We start from the raw sequence: 27,574 nt of genomic DNA, 5'->3' as shown, positions 1-27,574 counted from the left end.
CAAAAGCAAGAGACTAGAGGCTGAAAATAAACTAGGGTTCTCACAGAATGGGGGTCTTGCAATGACAATTGGTTTTCTTTGGGTGTTTTGCTTACAAAAGCCACGCCCCTGCCACGTATTGCTGGGAAGGAAGTGGAAGGCGCAGGGTCACCTTCAGCGAAATCAAAACCGTCTTCCCAGAAACAGTCCAGTGTGCCCTTCAGGGGTCAGACGGCAGGTGGGCGCTTCCTCTCTGATTGAGTCTTCTCTAAAATCCAGTCCACGTACTCGACCACATTGGTGTACACGCCTGGTCTCTCCCTTTGAGCACAGCCTTCGCCCCAACTTGTGATGCCCACCAAATGCCAGACCTCGTTGTGTTTACAGGACAGGGGGCCCCCTGAGTCTCCCTGTGAAAAGAGGAGGAAAGAAAAGGTGCACAAATCAGTCCGATGCTTCCCGTCTTCAGTACACTTTGTTCAGAAGGACTTTGCCCAAACCTCGGTGTTGGCCCTCTGATAACCGATTGCTCACACTCAGGCTGTCTATCCATTGTAGATTTCACCGTAAATAAAACTAATGTGCCAGGTTCTCTGCGCACTGGCGTTATGCATTCTGATCTGCATGCATTCAACTCGCTGAGGACACTCTTACCTTACAGGCGTCCCGCCCTCCTTCCTGGTAGCCTGCACAGAGCATCTTACTGGTAATTTTATGACTTCTGTATCTGGCCTGGCATTCTTCACTGGACACCAAAGGTATCTTGACTTTCTGAAGAGTATCTTGTATTGTGTCTGAAAAAAATTGGGGAGAAAGGCTGTTAGTGGAATAATCAAATAAGTAGGGCTGGGACCAGCAGTTGATATAATGGCTATGTCACTGGATTCTCATGTAGTCGACTATAGTTCAAGTCCCCAATCCAGTGGCTTAAACTCACACAGGGCACATTGTGTTGCGTGCCCAAGATCTCGAGAGGAGAATGAAAGAGAAGGGATTGTGGCATGGCCATCCTCTCTGGAGGGTGATTTCTCACTTTCTGTCTTTCTGCCTCTTTCTTTCTGGTGAACGCATGCACTCTATAGCAAAAACCTCTGTCTCAAAAAAGAAAAAGAGCATATAAGTGGAGACTTGTGGAAAGTTCATAGGAAAATGGAATTAAAGTATGAATTTGTTTTGGTGACCCCCCAAATTGAAACCTATGCCTTACTTTTTCATAATGTGCATTTTTCATAAACATTTGGAAAACCCCCCTCATGCCATATATTTATATCTATTTAATATATGATCTATGTATGTATAACATATATAGCAACCTAGAACTCTACTTATTATCAAAATGATATCTACATACAAATATAGAAAGAAAAATGATTAAGTTTACGTCATAGACCTTTTATAATTACAGGTATAAAGAAGACATTCATCCCACTATTATTCGTAACGTTCTGTCCATGTTCATTAAGTTCAAAATGAATTATGACTCTAACTGGAATTACTTTCCAGAGCAAATCATTGGATAACCGGCTAGGACATTTACCAGAAAGTGCTAAGTTTCACATTACATTTCATTAAAAATAATTAATCTGTAGAGAGATTTAGTCACATTTAACATTTCCGATCAAATAGATGCGATATCGCCCTCACGTTGGAGATTTCTGCCTTTCTGCTCTATAAATACCTTTACTGTAACCTAGTCACGTTCTTTTACTCGCGTTGTAACTCTGAGACTTGACAGAGCAGGAAAGGTCACGACTGACGTCTGACCTTTACTTTTAGGGTAGTGCCCTTGAAAACATCTTTTTTTTTTTTTTTACCTTTTAATTTTCTGTACCCCCATCCAGTCACCCAGCAGTCACTGTATATGACATTTTTATCTCCTTTGGAGGGTAGGCATATGGGTCGTTGAGAATCTGCATTTAAAAAATGCCAGGTTAGTTATCAGAAGTAAAATACGTTCTTTTTCCAGAAAAGACTCTCTTCGTTTCCTTTCAATGATTTGTGTTTTCTCTATGGGTTGTATTTTTTTTTTATCTTGTCATGTATTTCTATCTTTTCTGTTCCACCTTGTACCTCATACATCCCAGAATGAGGGGATGCGAGACAAGCCACACCATTTTCTACTGTCCTAACTAGGTTTGTGATCCGGTAGAAGCTGCACTGTGACCTTCAATCCTCTTGCTCCTAAAAAAGGAGATATGCAACTGAATATCTGTAATATTCCAATATTATATGATAAAATTGTCAGTCTATGTATCTGAAGAAGTCTAAAGAAAACTTACCTCTTCACCCATATCTCCAAAGTAAGATTCAATAACCAGGCAAGAGGGTCAGTCTTAACAGACCGAAAAACTAACTCTCCAGACCCACTCTCTTTCCTGCTAACACGTGGGAAGATTGGTGGGGTCAGACACGAATCTGGTACTGTCAGGCATTTTGTCTAGGCCACCACTGTAGACACCTTTCCAATGAAAATTCTACATACCTGTATAATTCATTGGTGTTTTGAGTTTCAGCAAGGCAATATCAAACCCACTTTCTGCCGATTCATATCGATCATGAATGATTATTTCTTGAACCTCAAAGAAAGGTGTATCCTCTTTTATTTCAGATTGATTTAAAATGCCACCATAGACACGCAAAATTTTAGGTGACTTCACCCTAACGAGCAAACAATAGAGGGAGACCAAAATCTTTCACTACATCATTTGCAACATTTTTTGAGCTGTTTTAGATGATTCTTGCTAATATTTTCTCCCAGTGGTAGACTAATTTTAGAAGGAAAACAGTGATTCCGTGCTAAGATGCTCAGTCACGCACCTCCCTGTAGAGGTGGCCACACACTAAAGATGCCTGAGCTTTAGTCTCAGCTCTGCCACACACTAGCCATGACCCTGAGGAATTCTCTTAGACTTCTCTGTACTCCATCTACCTATATGGAAATAAAGGTGGACCGTGGACTTCAAAGGTGTCTTTGTTTGATAACGGGAATATGCTGCATGCTGATAGACTACAAAACCCAAACCAAACACAAACACGTAAAACGATCTAGAAACACCTAGGACGATCCTAAAGTAACAAAGGCAAAGTTTACCAGCTAAAATGCTCTAGGATACATATCATCTCCAGATGGAGTTTTTATATCCAGCCAATATTGAAACTGACCAAAGTAGGGAATCCAATTTAAGGATGCAGAGTGAACTTTTTCTGTACTTGGAAATCCAATGGAGAGAAGAGGATGGTAGGGAATAGGAAATTAGATTCAGAGAACCGAAAATTCTCTTTTAATCTAGTTCTGGGCTCTGTGCACAGAGCAGTGCATGGAAGGTCATGTGCTTCTATGGGGAACAATAAGAAAGCCCCCGGGGAAGTGTATGCATCTAAATAGGAGGGCGGAATAGTCCCTAAGCAAACAGCCATGTTCTTGCACCTATTCGGATGCTGGTAGCCCAAGAGTGGCTCTTTCTTTTTGCTTTTGTTCTCAATAAAAATGGGCAATTATTTGGCACATGATATCATTTACAATTTTAACATAATTATTTACTTCTATGCCACTAATAGAGTTCATGTATGTGCAAGGACGGTCCTAATAGAAGCTGCCATGGTACTGACCCATAGAAACAATGAGCAGCTGTTACTATCCACTGGTTTCCAATGATGGAGCCTCCACACAGGTGTCCCCAGGTGGATGACTTGGCATGCAAAGTTATCTGCCATGGCCACTCTCCAGGAACAGATGCATTTCCTCCAACAATTCTGGGCTTGATTTTGGTTGTACATGCTACAATAGAAAGATGGCAGTGAGTAGTTTCCTCCATATTTGCTTTCTACCAGTAGTTGCTCCTTCAGGAACAAAAGGTAGAAAAACTCTCCTTCAGGACCAGCAGTTTGCATAATGGCTATGTCGCTGGAGTCCCATGTAGTCAACCGTGGTGCACGTCATGGACCCAGTGGCTTAAAACTCACGCCAGGCGCATGTGCATGTGTGCCCAAGATCTCAAGAGGAGAACGGAAGAGAAGGGATTGTGGCATGGCCATCCCCCCAGGGGGTGATTTCACACTTTTTGTCTCATCTCTCTCTGTTTGTCTGGCGAGCACACGCACCCTATAGCAAAAACCTCTCCAAAAAATACAAACAAAAAAAACAAACAATTCTCCTTCAATCCTTTTACCATAAACCTAAGTTGAAGACTGTATAATCAAGTCAGTAAAGCAAAACATGCACATAAAAAATTAAATGACTAAGTCATCTTCTAATTAAATGCCAAAAAGAAGCTGCTAGTCAACTATGGTTCAAGGTCCGGACAGGGTGGCTTAAAGTGCACACCGGGTGCATGGGCATCTGTGCCCACCCAAGATCCTAAGAGGAGAATGGAGGAGAAAGGATTGCAGCATAGCCATACCCCCTGGGGGTGATTTCTCGCTTTCTCTCTCTCTGTCTCTCTGGTGAGCACACGCGCCCTATAGCAAAAATCCCTCTTAGAAAAATCCATCAATTAATCAATAAAGCAATTATTGCCAAATCAGATTCCTAGACCTACAGCATCACCTGGGATTATTATAGGAATCCGCTTTACCCAGATTGACTCAATCTTGTTAACCAAAATAGTTTTTCTGAGCTTCATACTCTTTGAGATCTCTCATTGGAACTCCAAGGAGACAGTCAACTTGAAGCTTGAAACAATAAGGACATTCCACTCCAGGAAACTGAAACTCCTGACTTGAGGATGAAATGCTAGATCGAACCTTCACCCCAGATAAAAATTAACCTGACCTCTGCTTTTCTGCACATGGCCATGAACCCCTCCCCCTATAAAAGTGTCTGTAACTTGGCTGACCAGTTGAAGATATTTGTAATGTCTTCTTGGTATGGCCACACTGCAATAAATTCTCCTTTTCTCTTCACCCACAACTTTGCCTCCGTGTTTTATTGAATGGCAAAGGGTTGAACCTGCTTGGGGTTTCTGGACTGGGAAATAGGGCCCCTTGTCTAGCTACCGGATCTTGTCAGAAGCACAAATTCTTGAGTCCAATCTCAGATCCAGGGAATCAGAATCTGTGGCAGTGTAGTCCAGCATTCTGTTTTAACTAGCTTGCTAAAGTTTGAGAATAGTGTTATAAAGAAAAGCTGAGCACCTTTCACTCAGTTTGCAGCTTTTGTCCAGTTCCTGTCCCGTCCCTTCCACTTAGGTTGACTTTGACTCCCAGTCACCTCTGCTCTGTCCACATTGAAACCAGGACTAATCTTCTGTTTGAAAACTTCTGCTGCCCTTTGGCCTTGTTAACAATTTGGGATTCTCTTGAGTCATCCTTGGAACATTCTAAGAACTTTAACTTAAGTATAAATTATCCAGTCTCAGGAAATTCTGATTAGCAATGCAATAACAGACTAAGACATCTGGGTATTGTTTAAAATGCAGGTTCCTATGTCTGTGTGGGGTTCAGAGAGGGGCTGACATTATTTCTAAGAAGCTCTTAGGTGTTGTCAATATGCTGTGCCCAGACCACACTCCGGATAGCAAGGCTCAGAGGATCAAGAAGTATCACATCTAAACCAGCCGGTGGTAAGGTGGTTAAAGCTGCTGGATCTCACATAGTTGACCATGTGGTTCGAGTCCCAGACCCATTGACTTGAAAAACACACTGCTTGTATGTACATGCATGCCCCAAATCCCAAAAAGAGAAATGGAAAAGGGAGTGTGGTATGACCATCCCCCATAGTGGGTGCTTTCTCACTCCTCTCTCTCTCTTTCTCTCTCTCTCTCTCTCTCAAAACAAAACAAACAAAAAAGTATAATATCTTTAACTAAAAGAGGAACATAAATAGCAGAAAAGTCACTAGTCAAATTCTGAATTCAAGACCTGCACAGTCTATTCATTAGTTTTGTAGATGTAAAAAACATTTCTAGGTCCTTCTTACTGCAATAGGAAATGAATGCATAATTTATGGGACAGGCTTGAAATAAGAAGGAGGAAACTGGAAAAGGAGTTTGAAGGAAACAATAGCTAAGAAAAAGCTGAAGTAAGAATGAGCATGAGAGGGTCCAGCAGGTGGAGTGGTGGTTAAATCACTGGACTGCCATATGACCTACAGTGGTTCAAGTCTCAGATCTGGAGGCTTGCTTTCTCACTTTCTCTATCTTTCTTTCTGTCTCTCTCTCTTTGGAGAGCACATGTGCCCTATAGCAAATTTAAAAATTAATAATGATAATAATAAATAAAATTGAATAAATAATTGTTTAAAAAAATGAGCATGAGGTATTTGTAGAAGCCTGAACAGAGAGATTTCATTTCAGTATGGACGGGTGAAGGTGAATTTGGGAGGGACTTTTTCAAGATTGTAACCATATTCTGAGATTTCCAGGAAGCCTGTATAGTTTGCAAATGGTATGAAAGGCAGAGCTTAGGAAAATTAATAGCTAAGCAGTAGCTACAAAAAACAATTCAAGAAAGACCTACTACATTTGGGTCACAGGTCTATGTATTCTTTTTTCATTTTGTTTCTCAGTTTAAATAAAATACTAATCACAATCTATTTGCTAAGCATTACATTTTGTTTAAGAACTATTTGTTTTATTGACATTGTTATGTATCTTTAGAACCTTAATTTATATTGTAGACTAATGACAGTGTAGGACACGATAAACATCTCAGCTAGATATTCTCTCTTAAATGAGAGTACTGATTCCTCTAATACAGCGCAGTTAAACCTAGCTATCTAATCCATTTCATTCAAAAGGTGTGCCAAAAAGACATAAGATTTCAGTCTCTGTCTTACATTTTCCTGTGAAGCTATCAATCTACACCTGATGCATTCTCTAACTTCTACAGGCCAGATTATATCAATTCAGCAGAGAAGATCGTGATAAAGGAAGATAGTGGAAAATGGGATCTGCCGTTCATCACGGTATAAGGCTGGTATGTCCACATCACTTAGCAACATTTGCTAAGTGTCTCTCTATTGTGCTTAATGCTTAAAGTAGAACGAAGACAACCACATTTTTTTTTTGAGAGGTTTTTGCTATAGGGCGCTTGCGCTCCCCAGACAGAGAGAGAGAGACAGAGACAGAAAGCAAGAAATCATCCCCCGGGGGGATGGCCACGCCGTAATCCCTTCTCCTCCATTCTCCTCTCGGGATCTTGGGTACTCATGCACATGCGCCCGGTGTGAATTTAAGCCACCGGGTCTGGGACTCGAACCACGGTTGACTACATGGGAGTCCAGCAACATAGCCATTGTGCTAACTGCTGGCCCCACAACAGAATTATTTTGAATACTTCTGGTTTTAGGCAAATTTATTATAAGGAAAAGAGATAAAAGTCAATTGCCCTTTTAAAGGGTCTTGAGCCATTCACGGAGTTTCATCCGAGCCCCTCTACGCTCTAGGAAGGCATAGCTTGTGGGTTGGGGGTATTAGTCCTGGACACCATACAGCATCTGTGTGCCCTCAGGAGGATAAGGACTGGTGCACATTCTGTGAAAGGCAAATAATCTGACACGAAAAAGATTTCTACACTTCTAAAATGATTGCAGAGCATGATTATAACTTCTGTTGTGAAGCATGATTATAGCTTCCATTTTATTCATTAAATCTCAGCTGCATCTTAGTTTATAGTACATTATAATATGGAACATTAAGCAATGTCTAAAAACATGTAGCTTTATATAAATTAAAGTATAAAGCCATACTAGGTAATTATAGTAATTTAGAGAAGCATGTCCATGGGATGTTCCTTCCTGTTAGGATTCTCTTCCTGTGCACAATCTATTATATTTGCCTACAAACCACCCCTTGTTACCATGCTCAGAAACACTCCTGGAATCAAGACATGGCTAATGTGATTTTCTATTATAATTTTTGCTACCTTAGGCAATCTTTTTATTTCTATCCCATCATACTCATTGCTACAAATTTAAAAGATTTTTTGGGTAACTTTTGCCAGTATTCATCAATTGTCAGGGACCAGCAGGTAGCGTAATGGCTATGTCACTGGACTCGCACATAGTTGACCATGGTTCGGGTCCTGGACCCGGTGGCTTAAAACTCACGCCAGGCATGTGTGCATGCATGCCCAAGATCCCAAGAGGAGAATGGAGGAGAAAGGATTGAGGCATGGCCATCCCCCCCAGGGGGGTGATTTCTTGCTTTCTGTTTCTCTCTCTGTCTGTCTAGCGAGCGCACGTGCCCTATACCAAAAACCTCTTAAAAAAAAAAAATGGCAGAACCCTTGCAGGAATTTGAAAGAATGATCACCCCAGAAAAGCAACGACTTCAGTATTTCTTGAACAGGTATGTAGTTTTTAGAACATATGCTGGTTATTTATATTTCACTTAAACGTCAAGTGGGAAGAAAATTAACTGTCTGATTAACTAAGGAACAGTTTGACATTTTGATTTTCAAACATAATAAGAAAATCTTTGACCCGGGACCAGCAGGTGGCGTGGTGGTTAAGGTGCTGGACACTCCCACATGGCTGACCAGAGTTCGAGTCCTGAATCTGGTGGCCTGCTTTCTCATTTTGTTGTTGTGGAGAGAAAACACCCAAAAAAAAAAAAAAAAAAAAAAAAAAAAAAAAAAAAAAAAAAAAAAAAAAAAAAAAAAAAAAAGAATGAATAAATAAAATAATTATAAAAAAAAACTTTGACCCTGATAACAAAAGACAGATAAAAGGGTGTTGACTGAATTTGTGTTCCACAATGAAATTCTAGTTGCACGAGTATAAATACCCTGAAACATATATTCAGTGAATATTAGGCAATGTAGCATGTAGTCAAGACTCAGTATTAAAACATGGTCAGCTTGGATGACAGGAGTAAAGATAACAGAAAATTGCAAAATGTGAGGACTAGCAGTTAGCATAAAGGCTATGTCGCTGGACTCTCACGTAGTTGACCACGGTTTGAGTCCCAGACCTGGTGGCTTAAACTCACGCTGGGCGCATGTGCGTGCATGTCCAAGATCCCGAGAGAAGAATGGAGGAGAAGGGATTGTGGCATGGCCATCCCCATGGGGGGTGATTTCTCGCTTTCTATCTCTCTGTCTCTTTCTGTCTTTCTGGCAAGTACATGTGCTCTATAGCAAAAACCTCGGAAGAAAAAGAAAGAAAATTGCAAAATGTGCTTTTTTTTTTTTTATCAATTGTCTCCCTTCTGTCGCTATTTTCGACTCTCAGTTATAAAACAGTATAAAACGGGTCATTCTGATATGGCTTTAGAAGTGCTTTTATACTTACCATTATCCATCTTACATAACCTTAATGTGTATCCAGAGATGCCTCCTCTCCCATGAAGTATTTTGGTTGGAGACCCATTTGAAGAAAGTTTTAGGTGACATTTGCCCCTGCAGTAGGAAACAACATGCAAACAGCACGGACGTCGGAGAAGCGAGACAGCGACCTCCCCCAGCCCTTCGTGCGTCGTACTTCCTTTCGCTGCAGTGTTCTCCACACGGGTAGAAGGTGAAAAACTGACAGCGGACGGCATCTGTGCACTTTTGCTGGCAGGCTTCATGGCCTTGCACATCCACGATGTCCAGTTCTTCTCCCAAGAAGTCGGTGTCACGGTAAAATGAAGAGTGACAGAACACTAGACAACAGACCGCAGAGCGGATATGAGACACAGGACCAGCTACACCCAGCGCACTTCTCAGCACGTGCTGGTCTTAGTCGGAAGGAGGCGCTCTCGTTCTTTACCTGGAACGCTGTGCCTGCAGTTCTGCAGGCTGAAACCGGAAAGAGCTTTGTTCTTCTGAATGCGGGTGCTTGGCAATCCACTCTGAGATGTCTTAAGAAGACAAAGATTTCTAACGGACAAAGCAGATCAAATAGGTTTTTGCCATAGGGCATATGCGCTTGCCAGAGAGAGAGATAAACAAAGGGAAAGAAAGAGAAATCACCCCCCAAGGGGCATGGCTATGCCACAGTTCCTTCTCCTTTCTTGATTTTAGGCGTGCGTGCACACACACTCTGTGTGATTTCCTTTTCCTTTTTTTTTTTTAAAGAGAGATTTTTGCTATAATGTGAATGTGCTCGCCAGAGAGACGGAAAGCAAGAAATCACCCCCAGGGGAGTGGGGACAGGGGTGGATGGCCATGCTGCAATCCTTTCTCCTCCATTTTCCTCTTGCAACTTTGGGCATGCACACACACACGCACCTGGCATGAGCTTTAAAATGCTGGGTCCGGGACTCAAACAGTGGTCGACTACGTGGGAGGCCAGCAACATAACCATTACACCATCTGCTGGTCCCTACTCTTGTGTGATTTTCAAGCCACTGGGTCTAGGACTTAAACCATGGTGGACCATGTGAGAATCCAGCCACTTTAACCACTACACCACCTGCTGGCCCACGGAAACTCCCCACACATACACTCATATGTAAGGTGAGCTCATGTTGGCACTTAATAGCAAAATGTTTCCTGTTTACTCCACCGCACTCCACAGTCCACAGGTTGTACACAGATCTTCAAACTGAACACCCCTGGCTCCGTTAAACTTTTTTAAGCTGCCTCTATTGTCAATGTTCCTAGTAACTTCCTTCTCTATTTCCTTCCTCTCAACACTCCTAGCTTCTCTCAAAGACTAAGGAACTTTGTTTAAATTTTTTTTTTTGAGAGTTTTTTTTCTATAGGGCATGTGCACTCACTGGAGAGACAGAGAGACCCCCCCCTGGGGGAATGGCCATGCTATAATCCCTTCTCCTTTGCTCTCTTCTTGGGATTTTGGACATGTATGCACACGCATCTGGTGTGAGTTTCAGGTTGCTGGGTCCAGGACTCAAACCGTGGTCAGCCATGTGGAAGTCCAATGACGTAACTATTACGCCATCTGCTGGCCCCAACACTGAGTAATTTTAATAGTACCCAGAAATCTCCAACTCAGTTGCTACAGGCTTGTAAAGCGATAAGCAAAATCCATTGCTTACTCTATCCCAGAAGCTTCATCTTCCTGGAAGGGAGTGACTTCCTAAGTAGCAGAAAGTTCCGGTCTAGAGCAGGGCTGCCCACCAGAACTTCTGCAATGGTGGAAATGCCGTCAAGTTGGTCGGTGCCATCAGATGTCACAGCCAATCTGCATGTGGCCACTGAGGGATTGAAATGTAGCTAACAGCAGAGAAAATGATTTTTTTGTTTTAAAAAACTGTATCTAATTTTATTTATTATTATTTTTTAATTTGACCAGAGAGAGAGAGGGAAAGTGAGAAAGTAAGCCATCAGGTCGTGGATTTGAACCTCAGTCAGCCATGTGGGAGTCCAGCATTTCAGCCACCATGCCACCTGCTGGCCCTGAGAAAGTCAACTTTTAATTTTATTTCATTTTAATCAATTTAAACTTAAGTAGCCAAGTCTTGGTTTATGGTAGCATTGTTCCTATCACACTGCATTAAAGATCAATGTAGGTATTGATTGGTAATTTTGTAATAGGGAATAAGATAAAACAAAACAAAACAAAACCAACAAAAGAAGGAAAAAAATGCCAATAGTGACTAATACAACAACTTACACAAGCATCTTTCTAGTTCCTAAACTGTCTAATGCCCCCAGGCTCCATCTTTGCCTACCTTTTCATCCTGTCTGCATTCAGTTCTTTGGTGGCTTCACCTGTCTCGGCTTTAACACCAGCCGATGTGGTCCTCACCCCCTCTTCTGAATCAGACTTTTTTTTTGGTTCAGCATTTTCCCCTAGATGTCTAATAGGCACGTGCCGGTACTCCGCTCCTCATGGAATGTGCCGCAGCCCTATCATTGGCATGCCCCTCCTCCAATTCCTCCTGCCCCAAATCTTGGTGCTATCACTGGCTCTTTCACAAACCACACCCAGCCCTTCAGCAAATTTTATTGGTCCCATAAATATCCCAAACTTATTTTTTTTTTTTTTAATTTTTCCGGAGGGCACCTGGGGAGGTGGGGGTGGAGCACTTACCGTTGAGATTCTTTTGACCATTCTTGGGGAAGGAAGGTGAAGAACAAACAGTTGGGGTGATGAGTACAGAGGCGGCGGCAGACGAAAGCGTCAGGAGCCACGACACTGTCGATGGTGTTGTCTGCGAACACTGTGTCGGAGAACACGTCCCTGATGCAAGCTGTGCGGCAGAAGAAATCAGGGAGGAAAGCGATTCGCGGCAGAATCGTCACCGTTCCTGTCGCTGGTTTTGTGAATTCTCTATGGACAATTTTCTAAGCACTTTTAACTTTTTTTAAAATTTAGAATAAAAATAAACTAATTCTTTTCAACTTGAAATTGAAATGTAAGTTCTAAGTATATAGGGCATACTGAAATCTGTCACATGAAGAAGGTAAAAGGGCACTGGGTTCACGTCATCAATGAGCATAAATTGGTATCTTAAATTAGATCTTTTGTGGGATCAGCAGAGGGTGTAGCAGTTACATCGCTGGACTCCCACATGGCTGACTGCAGTTCGAGTCCCAGACCCAGTGGCTTGAAAATCACACTGCATGCGTATATGCATATGTGTGCCCAAGCTCCTGGGAAGAGAATGGAGGAGAAGGGATTGCGGCATGGCCATCCCATTTGGGAAGAGGGGGAGTGGTTTCTCACTTTCCCACTCACCATGTCTCTCTCTCTTTCCCAAGTGAGTGCATGCACCCTAAGGGGGGAAAAAAGACAGAGAGAGAGAGAGGTTGGGTTATTGGGACAGTCATGACACAAAAAAAAGACAGATAGAGAGAAAGAGGTTGGGTTATTGGGACAGTCATGACACATTTTAGAAAAATACGTCATGACTTTCCTGACAACCTAATACATAGCATCAGCACTGCTCCTATGTAATGGTTAAGCTTCCCCATTAAGAAAACAATACTTACCCAGGTTAGAAAGTGCACAAGATTTCAGTGAAAATCCAGACACCACGTTACGGAGCTTCGTTATTCTTGTTGGCATCCCTGTGTGGCTGTACTTCAAAAGACAAATGTTACTGCATGAAAAGAAAAAGGAAAAGATGTTTTATTCTTCCAACTGAAAGTAGAAAAAAATTAAACACAAGATAATAATAAGAAAATCCCACTTGAAGAGATGAAATGGTCTTTAGAAGGCAGGAATTAGCTTGAAAGCATTCACTTGAGGCTGAATGGCGGGACTTGCATTTTAGCACAGCCACGGGGCACCTGGTGATCCTGGGAATTTTAATCTCATTTCTCCACCAGTAAAGTGACAGCTGGAGCAGGATGATGGCATAAAGAGTGGGAATGGGTGAGTGGATGACTTCTCAAACCCTTCTCAATGACAACATTAAAATTATTATTTATTTAATATTATTTATTCATTCATTTATTTTAATTTGACGAGAGAGAGAGAGAGAAAGGAAGCTGCCAGATGCAGAACTCGAACCGTGCTTGGCCGTGTGGGAGTGTCCAGCACCTTAACCATCATGCCACCTGCTGGTCCCACAGCATTTTAACTTTTTAAATAATGCTTTGCAACACTCCACTTTCTGGCCTGTATTTCATGTTGATTTTAACTTTTTAAATAAAGCCTTGCATCACTGCACTTTCTGGTCTGTATTTCATGTTGTGTTGAGTCTTAGACATAAAAAAAAAAGTCTGATCTAAGCTAGAGACAAGCGGCGGGAGACTAATTATTAACTTGGAATTTTTTTATCACTGTCATTTTAAAAATAAATATTTAATGCTTGGTTTGCTTCCACCCATCTCCTTTCTGTAAATGTGGAGAGCAGATGTTTAAGATCCAGCGCAAAATCCAAACAGTAGTCATGGGAACTTATTTCCCTCTCTGTGTTGGAATCTAGATAAATGAAGTTTGCTAGATAAATCTTCATGTCCAGGTCCACATGCATACAAATATTTCTAAGTATCAAAGTTAGCCATGTATTTTCCTAATTTTAAAAAACGAGAACACAGACTTATTAATAGTACTTAGAGACCAGATCATGTTTATATTCTTACACAAAAGGCTTATTCCTGGAATATTTCAATATCCAGTGTGGGCCAGGATAAAACTTTTCACACGATCATCAGTTATTCTTTTACTTGTTGTTTTTTGCTGTAGGACATGTGCATTAGCCAGAGAGAGATAGAGAAAGTGAGGACTCTCCCCAGCCCCGGGGAACGGCCATGCCGTAATCCCTTTCATCTGGTCTCTTCTCCAGGTTTTGGGCACACACCGTTGACTGCGCAGTCGGCCATGTGGGATCCAGCACCTTAAACTCCTTGCCACCTGCTGGCCCCCGCTTCAGTTGCTCTGTCTTAGGTAAAGAACAATTACTTAGGGGAAAGAGGACTTGATTTTTATTTTTTTGATTATATGGAACTCTATATAGTATCTTTTAGTTTAGGAAGGGCATAACCAATTTGATCAATTGAAGGTATTTCAAAATTGCCAATTAAAAAAATGTAGCCCTTTTGAAATTAGTTAGCATATGGATTAAGCATATGTATTTCTTAAAAGTGTTGTTAAGAGGCAGACTCCTTCCCATAAGTGAAATGCATCCAAATTGAACTTTCAATGCACTTTTCATTGAAGAAAACTGAGTACTATTATAGAAATATTTTTTAGGGGTTAACAATACATTTTGACATCAGGATGAGAAATTTTTTGTTTTGAGAGATTTTTGCTATAGGGTGCATGTGCTTGCCAGAGAGACAGACAGAGAGAAAGTGAGAAGTCACTCCCAGGAGGGATGGTCATGCTAAAATCCTTTCTCCTTCATTTTGGGCACTAATGCACACGTGCCCGGCATGAAGCCCGGCATGAGTTTCAAGTCACTGAGTCTGAGATTTGAACTGTTGTCCGCCATGTGGAAGTCCAGTACCCAAACCACCATGCCACCATTTTTAATGGAGCTTATTGTTTTTCATTGGATTCTCTATTGTCCTTGGGCTCAAGTTAACAGTTCACTCACCGATGCTCCGCACTGAAAAACTGCCTTGTCGCGAATGTGAAAAAGTGACAGTGGATGTCATTTGTACATCTCTCTTGGCACTCCCGAGCATCCCTGGCCACAGAGCCATTGTAGTTCATGCCTTTCATGTCCAGGTCCACATACACATCTTGGTTGCAGGCTAGAAATAAAATTTAAAATGTGTATAACCACCAGATCTCAGGGGCAGCTGTGCTGTTTCTCAGAGCAGCTGTGCTCACTCTTCCCTTTTCCATTCAAAGTTTTCATTCGCTTTTCCTCAGAAGTCCTTTGTCTTTATTTTGCTCTGAAAATTCCTATTATCAGAGACCAGCAGTTAGCATAATGGCTATGTCGCTGGACTCCCATGTAGTTGACCGTGGTTCAAGTCCTGGACCCGGTGGCTTAAACTCACGCCGGGTGCATGTGCGTGCGTGCCCAAGATCCCGAGAGGAGAATGGAGGAGAAGGGATTGCGGTGTGGCCATCCCCCCTGGGGGGGTGATTTCTTGCTTTCTATCTCTCTGTGTGTCTCTGTCTGTCTGGCGAGCACATGCCCTATAGCAAAAACCTCTCAAAAAAAATTACACATGCAAAAATTTATTAAGCATATTCATTCAAACAGAAGGGAGCAAATATAAACATTAAAGTGACACTTGTGTTCTTTTTTTTTTTTTTTCTTTTTTAAGAGGGAGGTTTTTGGTATGGAGTGCATGTGCTCACTGGAGAGACAGAAAGTGAGAATTCAGGGTGACTGTACAGTGTGAACGCACGTAGGTGTGTGCGAGGGTCGACTCCACACCGAAAGAATTTCAACAGGGGAGTTTATTTCCACATAGAATGTTTTTGTTTTATAGTCTTAAAACTATATCAAATGCAATTATATGTATATATCACAATAACCAGTGTTCGTTCATTCGAGGAAGACGTCTTACCACTTATCTGGTGTGGGCATTGCTTGAAAGAATACCCTGAAATCGCTCCTGTCATATTCACTCTTGGCAAGGTTGCTGTAACACTGTCTTTCAGGATGCAGGAAAACCTGTTTGGTACAAAAAAAAAAAAAACATGACCAGGTGTGAGAACTCATGCTTTAAAATACCGAGCCTTGGGCCAGCTCTGCAGTGCAGCAGTTCAGTGATGGGCATGGAGAGCCAGACGCCCCATGGAGGGGCTAGTTGTGAATCTTAGCCACGGTGGCTTAATAAACATGCTAGGCATGCGTGTGTCCATGACCCTGACAGGAGGAAGGAATGGAAAAAGGGGAATTGAGGCATGACCAAGCTCCATGGGGAGGAAGGATGTGTCATGTCTCTCTGGCATAAATACATTTCCTCTGGCAATTAAAAAATAGTCAGTCTTAAAAGGAAGTACACAGCAAGCCAAAGAGAAGGGAACAAACAACTCCATCACACGCCCAAACAAATATTTCCTTGGCAAGAGTGTGAGGTTTTTTCAAGTCCAGAATTTCTAAATACAGGAGTCCATCTGGAGCTGGCCTTGGGGTACACTGGCTAAGGGGTCTGGATCATTGCCCAGTGGCTTGAAGGACACACAGGACATGTGTGCATACGTGCCCCCAAGCCTCGCAGGATGGAAATACGGAAGAGAAGGGACCGCAACAAGACCATACCCTGTTTCTCGCTGGTGTGGGCACATGTCCTCTGAAAAACTAAAACTAAAGCAAACAAACACAAACCCATCTGCTAGTCTGGATTACAGAAAGCAAACAGAAGTGGGAAAACTATGGCCTGTTGGTAAAATGTAGCCAAAAATCTGCCTGTTTTGGTCATTTTCTTTTCCATTTTTAAATTCTCAGAGGGCACATACACTCACTAGAGAAAAATAGAGAGAGAGCATAAAGAGAAAGGAAGAGGGGAAACAACCCCCGCGGGGTGTGTTCATGCCGCAATCGCTCCTCTGTCATCTCTGTCTTGTTGGGATCTGGAGCGTGCACTCACACGCACCTGCATGGTTTTCAAGTGGCCAAGGATTTGAGTCCCATGTTTTGCCATGTGGGATCCGGTGCTCCTAACCACTAGGCCATGGAGCTGACCCAGGTATTTACATTTTGTAATAGTTACATTTTAAAAGGTGATTCAGGTACAAGCACTTAAATAATGTCTTTGATTTAGCCTCCGGACTCACAATTCCTAAAATCTTGTTAAGAAAACGTTTTCTGATCCATGTTTTAGATTCTAGAATAGTAGATTTTGTAAGTTCAGATTGCTTCGTAAATATCTCAATGCACCAATGGAGAGCTTGAAAACCTAATTCTGTAGAAAGGTGTTATTACTGACTTTTCAAATTCAACATGGAAGCCAAAGTGGTGGACGGAATGTTCTTAAGGTTTTTGAACACCATTATAGAGATAAAACAACCAAATGCACTTTGTGAATCTTGTTAAGATTCTGGTGGATAGTTATGAATTACATTTGGGGGGAAAGAGACAATATAAAGGGATTCTTACTAAATTTCTCCTGTTTTTTGTTTGTTTGTTTGTTGTTTTGTTTTGTGTGTGTGTGTGTGTGTGTAGGATGATGTATGTTGAAATATTGAGGTGGAGAATCATGTTTTAAAATTACTTCAGATCATGGGACCAGCAGTTGACGTAATGGCTATGTCGCTGAACTCCCATGTAGTCCACCGCAGTTTGAGTCCTGGACTTGGTGACTTACACTCATGCCGGGTGCGTGTGCATGCGTGCCCAAGATCCCAAGAGGAGAATGGAGGAGAAGGGATTGCGGCGTGGCCATCCCTCCTGGGGGGTGATTTCTCGCTTTCTGTCTCTCCGCCTCTCTCAGTCTTTCTGGCGAGTGCACGCGCCCTATAGTAAAAACCTCTCCAAAAATAAAATAATTAATTAAATAAAATAAAATTACTTCAGTTCATTAAACACGTATACATGTGTAGGTAAGTAAAAATGTCAGGGGATTGTTGGTGCAAAGGTAATTGCGGTTTTGCATTGTTGAAATTTGCCATTTGAGATTGGATTCTTTTTTTCCTTTCTTTCTCTCTCTCTCTCTCTCTTTATATTTTTGCTGTAGGACCTGTGCCCTCTTTGAGAGAAACAGACAGAGAAGGTATGAGGGAAAGTGAGAAATAACCCCTGGAGAGAATGTCCATGTCACAATCCCTTCTTTATTCTCCTCCTGGGATTTTGTGCACACACTCGCACATGCCCAGCATGATTTTCAAGCTACCAGGTCTGGGACTTCAACTGTAGTCAGTCACATGAAAGTCCAGCACCTGGGGCCAGCAGTTAGCATAATGGCTATGTCGCTGGACTCCCACGTAGTCGACCGTGGTTCAAGTCCCAGACCCAGAGGCTTAAACTCACTCTGGGCACGTGTGTGTGTGTGTGCCCAAGATCCCGAGAGGAGAATGGAGAAGGGATTGTGGCATGGCCACCCCCCCTGGGGGGGGATTTCCTGCTTTCTGTCTCTCTGTCTCTCTCTGTCTGTCTGGTGAGCGCATGCGCCCTATAGCAAATACCTCTCCAAAAAAAAAAAAAAAAACAAAAAAAAAAAAATCCAACCCCTTACCCACCCCTTACTGGCCACAGTATTGGATATATTCTTAAATAAATGTGGTTATGTTATACATCATTTTAATGCACGTTTCTCACTGTATGTTTTTTTTTCTTTGCTAATGACTTATTACTTACTGTTTGTTTTATATTTATTTTAGACTATGGAAATGATGTTAGACAAAAAGCAAATTCAAGCAATTTTCTTATTCGAGTTCAAAAATGGATCATAAGGCAGCAGAGACCATTTGAAACGGCAGCAACGCATTCGTCCCAGGAACTGCTAACAAACATACAGAGCAGTGACGGTTCCAGAAATTTTGCAAGGGAGATGAGAGCCTTGAAGATGAGGAGCATAGTAGCCGGCCATCAGAAGTTGACAACCACCAACTGAGAGCAGTTATGGAAGCTGACCCTTTTACAGCTACAGGAGAAGTTACTGAAGAACTCAAAACATCATTCTACTGTCATTTGGCATTGGAAGCAAACTGAAAAGGTGAAAAATTCAGTAAGTGGGCATCTCATGAGTGCATGGAAAAATCTAAAAAATTTCAAGGATCATCGTCTCTTTATGCAACAGCGACAATCCATTTCTTGACTGGATTATGACATGTGACAAAGAGTGGATTTTTATACAACATCTAGCGATGGTCAGCTCAGTGATTGGACCAAGAAGAAGCTCTGAAGCATGTTTCAAAGACAAATTTGAACCAACAAAAGGTCATGGCCACTATATTGTGGGCTCCAATACACTGCAGCTTTCTGCAACAAAACCATTCCATCTGCGAAATCTGATCAGCAATTGATTAGATGCATGGAGCTGACTGCACATCTGCAGCTGACATTGGTCAACAGAAAGGGGCCAATTCTCCACAGCAACACCTGACCACTTGGCACACAACCAACGTCTCAAAAGGTGAATGAACTGGGCTGTGAAGTTGTGCCTCATCCGCCATATTCACCTGCCCTCTTACCAACTGACTACCACTTCTTCAAGCATCTTCGGAACTTTTCACAGGGAAAACACTTCTACAACCAGCAGGATGCGGAAGATGCTTTCCAAGAGCTCATCAAATCCCAAAGCATGGATTTTTATGCTACAGTAATAAACAAATTTATTTCTTGCTGGCAAAAATGTGTTCACTGTAATGGTTCCTATTTTGATTAATAAAGGTGTGTTTGAGCCTAGTTATAATGATTAAAAATTCATGATCCAAAACCACAAGTGCTTTTGCACCAACCTAATACTATTTTTTACTATTTTTTTTAAATACTATTTTTAAAATACTATTTTTTAAAAATTATTTTTTCTAATAAAACAATTGGGAGTTCCACTTTAAATAATATCAAATAATAACAAACAGTAGAAAATCAAAGAACAAAATGACTAAGAAGCATAGAAAGGGGAACAGAGAAAATGTACCACAAATACTGAGACAACAGAGAGGCTTTCTAGCCTCCCTCCTTGGGAGACATTTTTATTTCTCGCTAATCTGCCTACACACCATATTTTTCCCACAACATTTAATATAGAATATATCAATTAGGAAAATGTTTTTCTGACTGTCAACATTGAATTTTATAAAATTATAGACAGAAATTTATGAATTGGTCATTTTGTATAAAATCTATTTCTTCTATATAGACACACAAATTTACCATTTGGCAGGATCTGCAGATGGTTCAGCCATGAAAGTGAAGAGCAGACATCTGGGGTGGTAGGTGCAGACCACTTGGCAGTGCTCAGCACTTGGTGCAAAAACAGTAGTAAGGTCTCCTCCCTGAAAGTGAGTATCTCCGAGCAGCTTGGTCACACAGCCTATGATGCAATACATGACCAGTATTATTCTGGATTTCAAAGGACACAGAACTAATAAGATAAAAATCTCATGAAGGCGAAACAAGCACGTCTACTCACCGAGAACTGTGCCCGAATGTGGAAACTAAGATATTCAATACTTTTATGTTAGACTGGTAGTTGGACAGCTGAAGATGAAAAGTAATAAAACCACCAAGGGGCACCTCGCCTCAGTGGAGTTTTACTTATGATCGGTTGTTTGAAAGCATTACGTGCTTGGCGGGTGATCGAATCATCTCTCTGACCTTTATTGGCAGAAGATGTTCCCCTTTTCTTCCTCCTTGCCTAAACGTTGCTAATATGAACAGAGGCTGCAGAGTGGTCGTATCTCGATAGTATCTGGAGCCCCTGGATGAGATGACACACTTCGCTGTCTCATCATTTAAAATGAGTTAATCTACTAACAGAAATTTTAGCTTCAGAAAAATTACTAATCCATACAAAGTTATTAATCCCCTTCAGCTGAAATGAAAAATAAGTTTACTTTTAAAAATGATCATTTATAAAAGGGCCAGCTGGCTGCATGGTGGTTAGGGCAGCTGGATCCTATTGGGCCAAATGCAAGGTTTGAGTCTCTGACCCAGCAACTAGAGAACATGCTGGACCCATGTGCACGTGTGCCCAAAATCCTGAGCGAATGGAGGAAAAGGAATTGCAGTATGGCCATTTCCTCAGGGTGGGGGTGATTTCACGCTTTCTCACTCTCTGTCTCTCTCTAGCAAGCATACGCACCCTATAGCAAATTTAAATGAATAAATAAATTACATAAATTGCATGATTTTTTTCCTATTACTAGTAGCAAGTATCTGATATTCCAGATTTTGTGTAACTTTTAGGTTATTTGTTCCCTGGCCACTGAATAAAAAGTTGTACTTTCTAGGGCTGGCATGTTTTTACTAAGAAGTACTAATTTAGGCACTGGCAGGTGGCATGGTGGTTGGGTGCGCTGGACTCCCACATGGCCAATCACAGTTTGAGTCCTGGACCTGGTAGTTTGCTTTCTCACCTTCCCCTCCTCTCCCCCATCTCTTTCTCTGTCTCTTGTTGTTTTTAAAACAAACAAATAAATAAAGTTAAATAAAATAATTCTTTAAAAAGAAAACAAAACAAACAAAAAAAGAAGTTGAACCATAGTCAGCCTGGGGGAATCAAACACCTCAACCACTACACCACTTGCTGGCTCGAAAATTACATCTTTATTTTCACTAATAGCTAATGAAATGTGGAATATTCTTCTACTCTTAATGTAAGCAACAAACCATGTTAGTATTTATAGCCTCCGTGATGTTGTTGTAATAGTAGTAACTTTTTTTAAAATCACAGTTTAAAGTAGGTCAAGATATCATTATCACTCATTACTAGTTTTGTAGACATTAAATCTATATAGTTTTAGACTCACCACTAAATCTCGTTACATACTATGTTAAAAATCTCCACACCGATTTCTACGGCACTGTAATATTTTTACATTTTAATTAACTATATTTCTATATAATTAGTTTCCTTGGTAATCTTAGGTGGTTTACTTTATGCCTTTAGAAACATTAATCTAAAAATAGAGACCATAGTGTTCGCTAAATTACCAAAGGGACTCATGAGAGAAATAAACAATCAGACACTCCTCAAAAAGTTACCACATAAGCCTTCCAAATCACCTAACTAGAACCTCTATATCTAGCATGGTTTTCCCCAAAACTGGCAGCTATCCCATGAGTGACCTGGGGGTTGACAGAAACCTGCCTTCTGTCCCCAAGCTCTATGCAGCTTCCCACCGACTAACATGGCCGCCGCCATTAATGGCGAGTCTATTCTCATTCCAACGTCTTTCTACTGACTTTGGAGACACTACCTTTTAGTGCAAAGCAATCATGCTACATTCAAATATTACTTTAAAGAAGAATATTAATTATTTAGTAAATTATGTAGATTTTATATATTTCATATATGTGCTAATTTTTTAAGGAATCTATCCTCTATGTATTGGATCGTTTCATTTTGCAAGGCTGATAGAAAAGTCCTAATCCACTTTCTAGCACCAGTAAAAGCTGGTTAATATGGTGTTTGTTACTATGCAGCAAGGGTTTGGTTTTGTACATTGATGTTGTACTCGGAATTCTTGCTAATTTAAATTACTGGCTCAAATAGTTTGTATTGGTGGTTATTTATTTTTCTAGGCCTAGACACATACTGTCTCTGAACAAGAGTTTATTTCCTTCTACTCTTTCAGCTTTTCATCTTTGTCTTTCCGTACTGCACTGGCTGGAATTTCCAGTACACTGTTCCATGGAACAGGAATATCCTGTCTTCTTCTCAATCTCTAGGAAAAGCTTCACTATTTCACTGTTAAGGATCAGTTTTCTTGAAGATTTTTGGTTTGAATTTCCATGTGTTAGTTTTAAGATACCATTTATTAGGGAAGTTCCCTTCTGTTTCCAATTTGCTAAAGTTTTGATCATTAATGAAATTTTATCAAAAAATTTTCTCCTGCATGGACTGATTTTTATTTTTTATTTTTTGGAGAGGTTTTTACTATAGGGTGTGTGCGCTCGCCAGAGAGACAGATAGAGACAGAGAGACAGAAAGCGAGAAATCGCCCCCCGGGGGGATGGCCATGCCGCAATCCATTCTCATTTATTCTCCTCCATTCTCCTCTCAGGCTCTTGGGCACGCATGCACATGCACCTGGCGTGATGCTAAGCCACCGGGTCCGGGACTCGAACTGTGATTGACTACGTGGGAGTCCAGCCAAACAGCCATTACACTAACTGTTGGTACAAGTCCACGGCATTAACTGTGGGTCCATCAGCACCATCTCAGAATGTCCCTTTGGTATCAAGATTACACTCACCATATTAAATGGGGTAGGCAATGTGACTAAGTTGAACTTCTCTAATAATGTTTTCCATTTGGTTAACTTCCATTATGTTTTCATTTTTTACTGCTTTCTAGTTTGCATTTAATTTGGTATTTGTTATCTTCTTGCTCTTTTCCTGTGTTGTTTTCACTTTTTTCCTAATTGATCCATAGGAGTCTATAGCTCAGTACTTACTCAACTACATCCCAAAGTTTTGATATGCCATGTTTTATTATTGCTTAATTCAGTATATTTAAAAATTTCCACTGTGATTTCTTCTTTGGCCCTTATTTGTTTAAAAAAAAAAAAGAAAAAAAAAGAAAAAAAGGTATATTTGGATTGGCTTGTGCTGTGGTGGTTAAAGCTGCTGGATCTGACATGACCGACTGCATGGTTGGAGTCCCAGACCTGGTGACTTGAGAAACACTCCAGGTGCATGTGCATGTGTGCCCAAATTGCTGTGGCTGTCCTCCATAAGAAATGCTTTCTTACTTTCCCTTTCTCTCTCAGTCTAAAGGGGACTGGATTATAGTGTGGCCGTCCTCCATAAGAAATGTTTTCTCACTTTCCCTTTCTCTCTCAGTCTTGCTCCAATGAGTGCCCATGCTCTCTGGTAAAATTTTAAATAAATAAATAAATAGGGACCAGCAAGTGGTGTGGTGGTTAAAGGCGCTGAACTCCCACATGGCTGACCACGGTTCAAGTCTTGGATCTGGTGGCTTGCTTTCTCACTTCCTCTCTCTCTCTCTCTCTGTCTCTCTCTGATCAAACTGAAAAATAATAATGATAGAATAATAAATAAAGTTAAAAAATAATTCTTTAAAAAAAGAAAGTGAAGAAAAAATGAATTATTTAAATAAATAATACAGGTATATTTAATTTTCAAACATTTGGAGGATTTTTGAATTGACTTTTGTTCATTTTAGCTTAATTCCATGGTGATTTTAATCTTTTTTTTTTTTTTTTTTTTTTTTTTTTTTTTGGGGTTTTTTTTTTTGAGGCTTTTTCACTTTTTTGAGAGGCTTTTGCTATAGGGCATGTGCACTTGCGGGAAAGACAGAAAGACAGAAAGCAAGAAATCATCCCCCCCACCCCCAGCCACAGGAGGGATGGCCATGCCTCAATCCCTTCTCCTCCATTCTCCTCTTGGGATCTTGGGCACTTATGCCCATGAGCCCAGTGTGAGTTTAAGTCACTGGGTCTGAGTCTCGAATTGTGGTTGACTATATGGGAGTCCAGCGACATAGCCATTACATCAACTGCTGGTCCCAATCTTTTGAAATTTTCTGAGACCTTTTTTAGGGTCTCATAGGTGGTCAAGATTTGAAATGTTTCATAAGCATGTAAAAAGAACTTTTATATGTATATATACAGCTCTTGGGTCCAGTGTTCAAAATATGTCAGCTGTGTTCATACTGACATTTTTATCAATGAAATGAAAACACAATTTCAAAATAATGACAATGAAGGAAAGTAATAACCTGAATAATAATTCTTACACAAAGAAAAATGGAATTATGCACTGTATAATTTAATATATTAAGTGGAATTTGCTTTAAATATGTTTGTCTAGCTTTTCCACTTTTTACATATACAAATTTACTATACAGAAAAATGCTACAACAGTATCAGAAATTAAATGTGATACACACAAGTTGTTTTTTTAAAGGAATACTTAGCTTTCATTTTAAATAAAAATAGACTAAAAAATACTTGGACTCATATGTCCTACTGACTATTATTTAAGTAATTTATAAACAAATTCAGTGGACTTTATGTAGACAATTAGTAACAGTGGTACAATTATTGAATATTTACTTAACATTTTTCAGTCTGAAATTACTATTGTCTATGTGTGCATTACATTGAGTTGAACTGCTTTATGGAAAACTGACTAATTAGCGTGGCAAATTAAGATGTCTGCTTTTTAATATCACTCTTAAATATTATTTAAATGAGTTACATAGATAGATGTAGATAGAGGAAGAAGACAGATACAGATTCCAACCATCATCAACCTACTCCTCAGTTTCCTTTCCTGCTTTGAAAACCTTTGGACCCATAAACAGAAAATAAATAAACTCTTAAAAGTAAACTTTGCCAGAGGGTATGTGTGCTCACCAGAGAAAGAGAGAGAGAGAGAGCAAGATAGCACCTCCCCTCCCTTCATGGGGCATGGTCACACTGCAATTCCTTCTCTTCCATCCTCTTTTCCTTCAAGATTTTGGGCACGCACTCACGTGTGTGTTTCTCCTGCTGTGCTTCTCAACCTGCAGAGTCCAGGACTTGAACCACATGATCAGTCATGTGGGACCCAGCCACCTGAACCCCCACAGCACTGGCCTGCCCACATACGCTGTAGTATTTCCTCCCTGTAGCTGGTGGTATGGGGTTCTCCTGCATGGATGGAGGAAATGGGTGATTTCTCTCTCTGGGCTTTTGCTCTCTCATTTTGCAGTCTATAGGTCAGAGAACCAAACTCTTTCTAGTCCAAACTTAAGATAAAACTCTACTTACCACCAGAAACTGAGGCAAATAAAATGAAATGTACCATGTGATATGATAAAATCATCCTATGAAGAGAAAAATGTGCATGTTTTTAGAACATAAAATGTGAATTTGTATTAATTATCTGACATCAAGACTTAGAAGAACTAGAGAGGGAGGAGGGTGGGTCATTCCATGGCGTTCATAGGGTTCCTATCGTAATGCTGACTTTTAGCTGCCCCAGGTCCTGCAGCTTCCTCAGCGTGTGTGTGTGCTTCCATAGTTCTGCAGAAGCAAGAGTGGACAAGGAAAAGGTTTTCTTCTTTCTCTGGTGGTCTCCCTCTCCCCACAACTATTAACCAGACACTACATACCATATCTGACCCTCTCTCCAAGTCAATTTTCCATCTTGACCTCCTCTTCCAGTTTTATTTTCCTTCTGTTTTTTAAAATCTTTCTGTATATCAAAGGACTGAGTGTTTTTTTTACATAAGCAGTTTTCTATTCAAAAAATCTGCTGCTAATATTTTAATAGACACTCTTGGTCACCCGTAAACGTAAACTAAGCATTGATTGAACTGCTCTATGGAAAACTGACTCACTAGGGAGATTCATCAAGACTTCAGATTTTTGAATATTGTTCTCAAATGTCCTTTTAATTTGTAAAACACTTGTTATTGACTAGAAACTACTACTTCTCTTTCATTCTGCACCCCCTCTCTAACTGGTCATGGATAGTAACATTTTAATTACTAAAATGTTAAATCAGGTCCACTTTAAAAATCAATAATTTTCTATTGTAAACTATTTTTAAAGAAAGAAGAAAGAAAGACATTTCAAGGAATAATTGCTTGAGAGAAATTTTAAATAATTTTTGGGACTATACCTGAAAATATTGTTTGCTTTTTTGCTGCAATTCTTAATAAGGGTGTTTTTCTTCTTTCAAAACGATCTTCATCCTCCCCTAAATGAGCTTGTGTGGGTAAATGTTCACTTAACTTTAATATTTACTTTTACTGGCTTCCAATGTTATGTAACATAATCTTTGTACAGCATTATCTGTTACAGTCCTTAAAAATCTTAGAAACGAAACTTCGGGAGAGCTGCTTGCTTTTTAAAATCATTAGGTTTGTTTGTTTTTCTTTCATTGCATATTGAAAGTGACATACGCAGAGATCGCTAGGGAGCCATCTCGAAGTTGCCTGTGTGCCTCAGCCGTCCAGCAAACGCTTTGCTCTGTCTGCTCGCCCAAGGAGCTCTTCATCACACCATCAAATAGTAACCGTTAACCATTCATTTCAGCCTCCACTGAATCCCACAGTAAAAAAAGAAAACGGGGGAAGTCTGATGGGCTCATTGATTGACAGGCTAATGAAGGAAGACTTCTGCTGGTGTGAGCTGGGGGAGGGTGGGTGGTGTACAGGTAATACACTTTATGAACTTCTCTCGTTGACTCAGTTTCCCTTTATTTAATGTTACTTCATCTGAGGCCTGTGCAGATAGGATAACTTCTAAGGAACTAAGCTCGTTTTCTGTTTGCTTGTTTGTTTTTTCTGAATGAAATGTTGAAAGCCTAAACTTAATGGAGAAACTGGGATTTTCACAGCTTTCTTTAGACCTGGGGACACGGAGACACACATGCAGAGCTAAGATGTGACATGTCTAGCTGTCGCATGACAAACGGTAAATAAAGAACACGTCAATTCCTTAAAGAATCAGGGGGCCTTGCACTGGAGAAAGCTTCCCAGGAATTAGGGCAGTTTGCAGAGAGGAAAGCTTGTGAAGTACTTTTCTGGGTTTCACATACTTCCATTTCTGCTAAGGATCTTCCCATTGATCTTGAAGAAGGACTTCAAGGAAGGCGTGGGATTCCATGCCCTCTGTCACTCGGAATTAAAAATTAGTTTACTAGGCAGGTGGCTTGAGCAGAGAACAGTTTATTATGCAGGAGGCCAATTGGGTCCTTGACCAAGTCACTTAATCTCCCTGGGTTTC

General features: G+C 40.7%; 1 protein-coding gene across 1 annotated transcript; it reads right to left on the bottom strand.

Annotated features, from left to right (window-relative positions):
- F11 (coagulation factor XI) lies at positions 1–26,562 on the bottom strand. The gene is made up of 15 exons (XM_006160468.3): positions 26,466–26,562; positions 25,610–25,665; positions 20,040–20,199; positions 15,787–15,893; positions 14,856–15,015; positions 12,802–12,911; positions 11,900–12,059; positions 9,671–9,780; positions 9,401–9,563; positions 9,212–9,318; positions 3,589–3,757; positions 2,462–2,637; positions 1,794–1,889; positions 634–773; positions 1–389 (listed from the first exon to the last, which is right to left on the bottom strand). The coding sequence occupies exons 2-15, from the start codon at positions 25,662–25,664 to the stop codon at positions 207–209; spliced, it is 1,896 nt and encodes a 631-aa protein (XP_006160530.1). The 5' UTR covers position 25,665; positions 26,466–26,562; the 3' UTR covers positions 1–206.
- Between the last annotated feature and the right edge of the window lie 1,012 nt (positions 26,563–27,574).

The sequence above is a fragment of the Tupaia chinensis genome, unplaced genomic scaffold, assembly GCF_000334495.1.
Source record: "Tupaia chinensis unplaced genomic scaffold, TupChi_1.0 Scaffold000685_1, whole genome shotgun sequence".
Classification (NCBI taxonomy): domain Eukaryota; kingdom Metazoa; phylum Chordata; class Mammalia; order Scandentia; family Tupaiidae; genus Tupaia; species Tupaia belangeri.
Note: the sequence above shows the minus strand (reverse complement) of the source record. Positions and strands in the feature narration are given on the sequence as shown.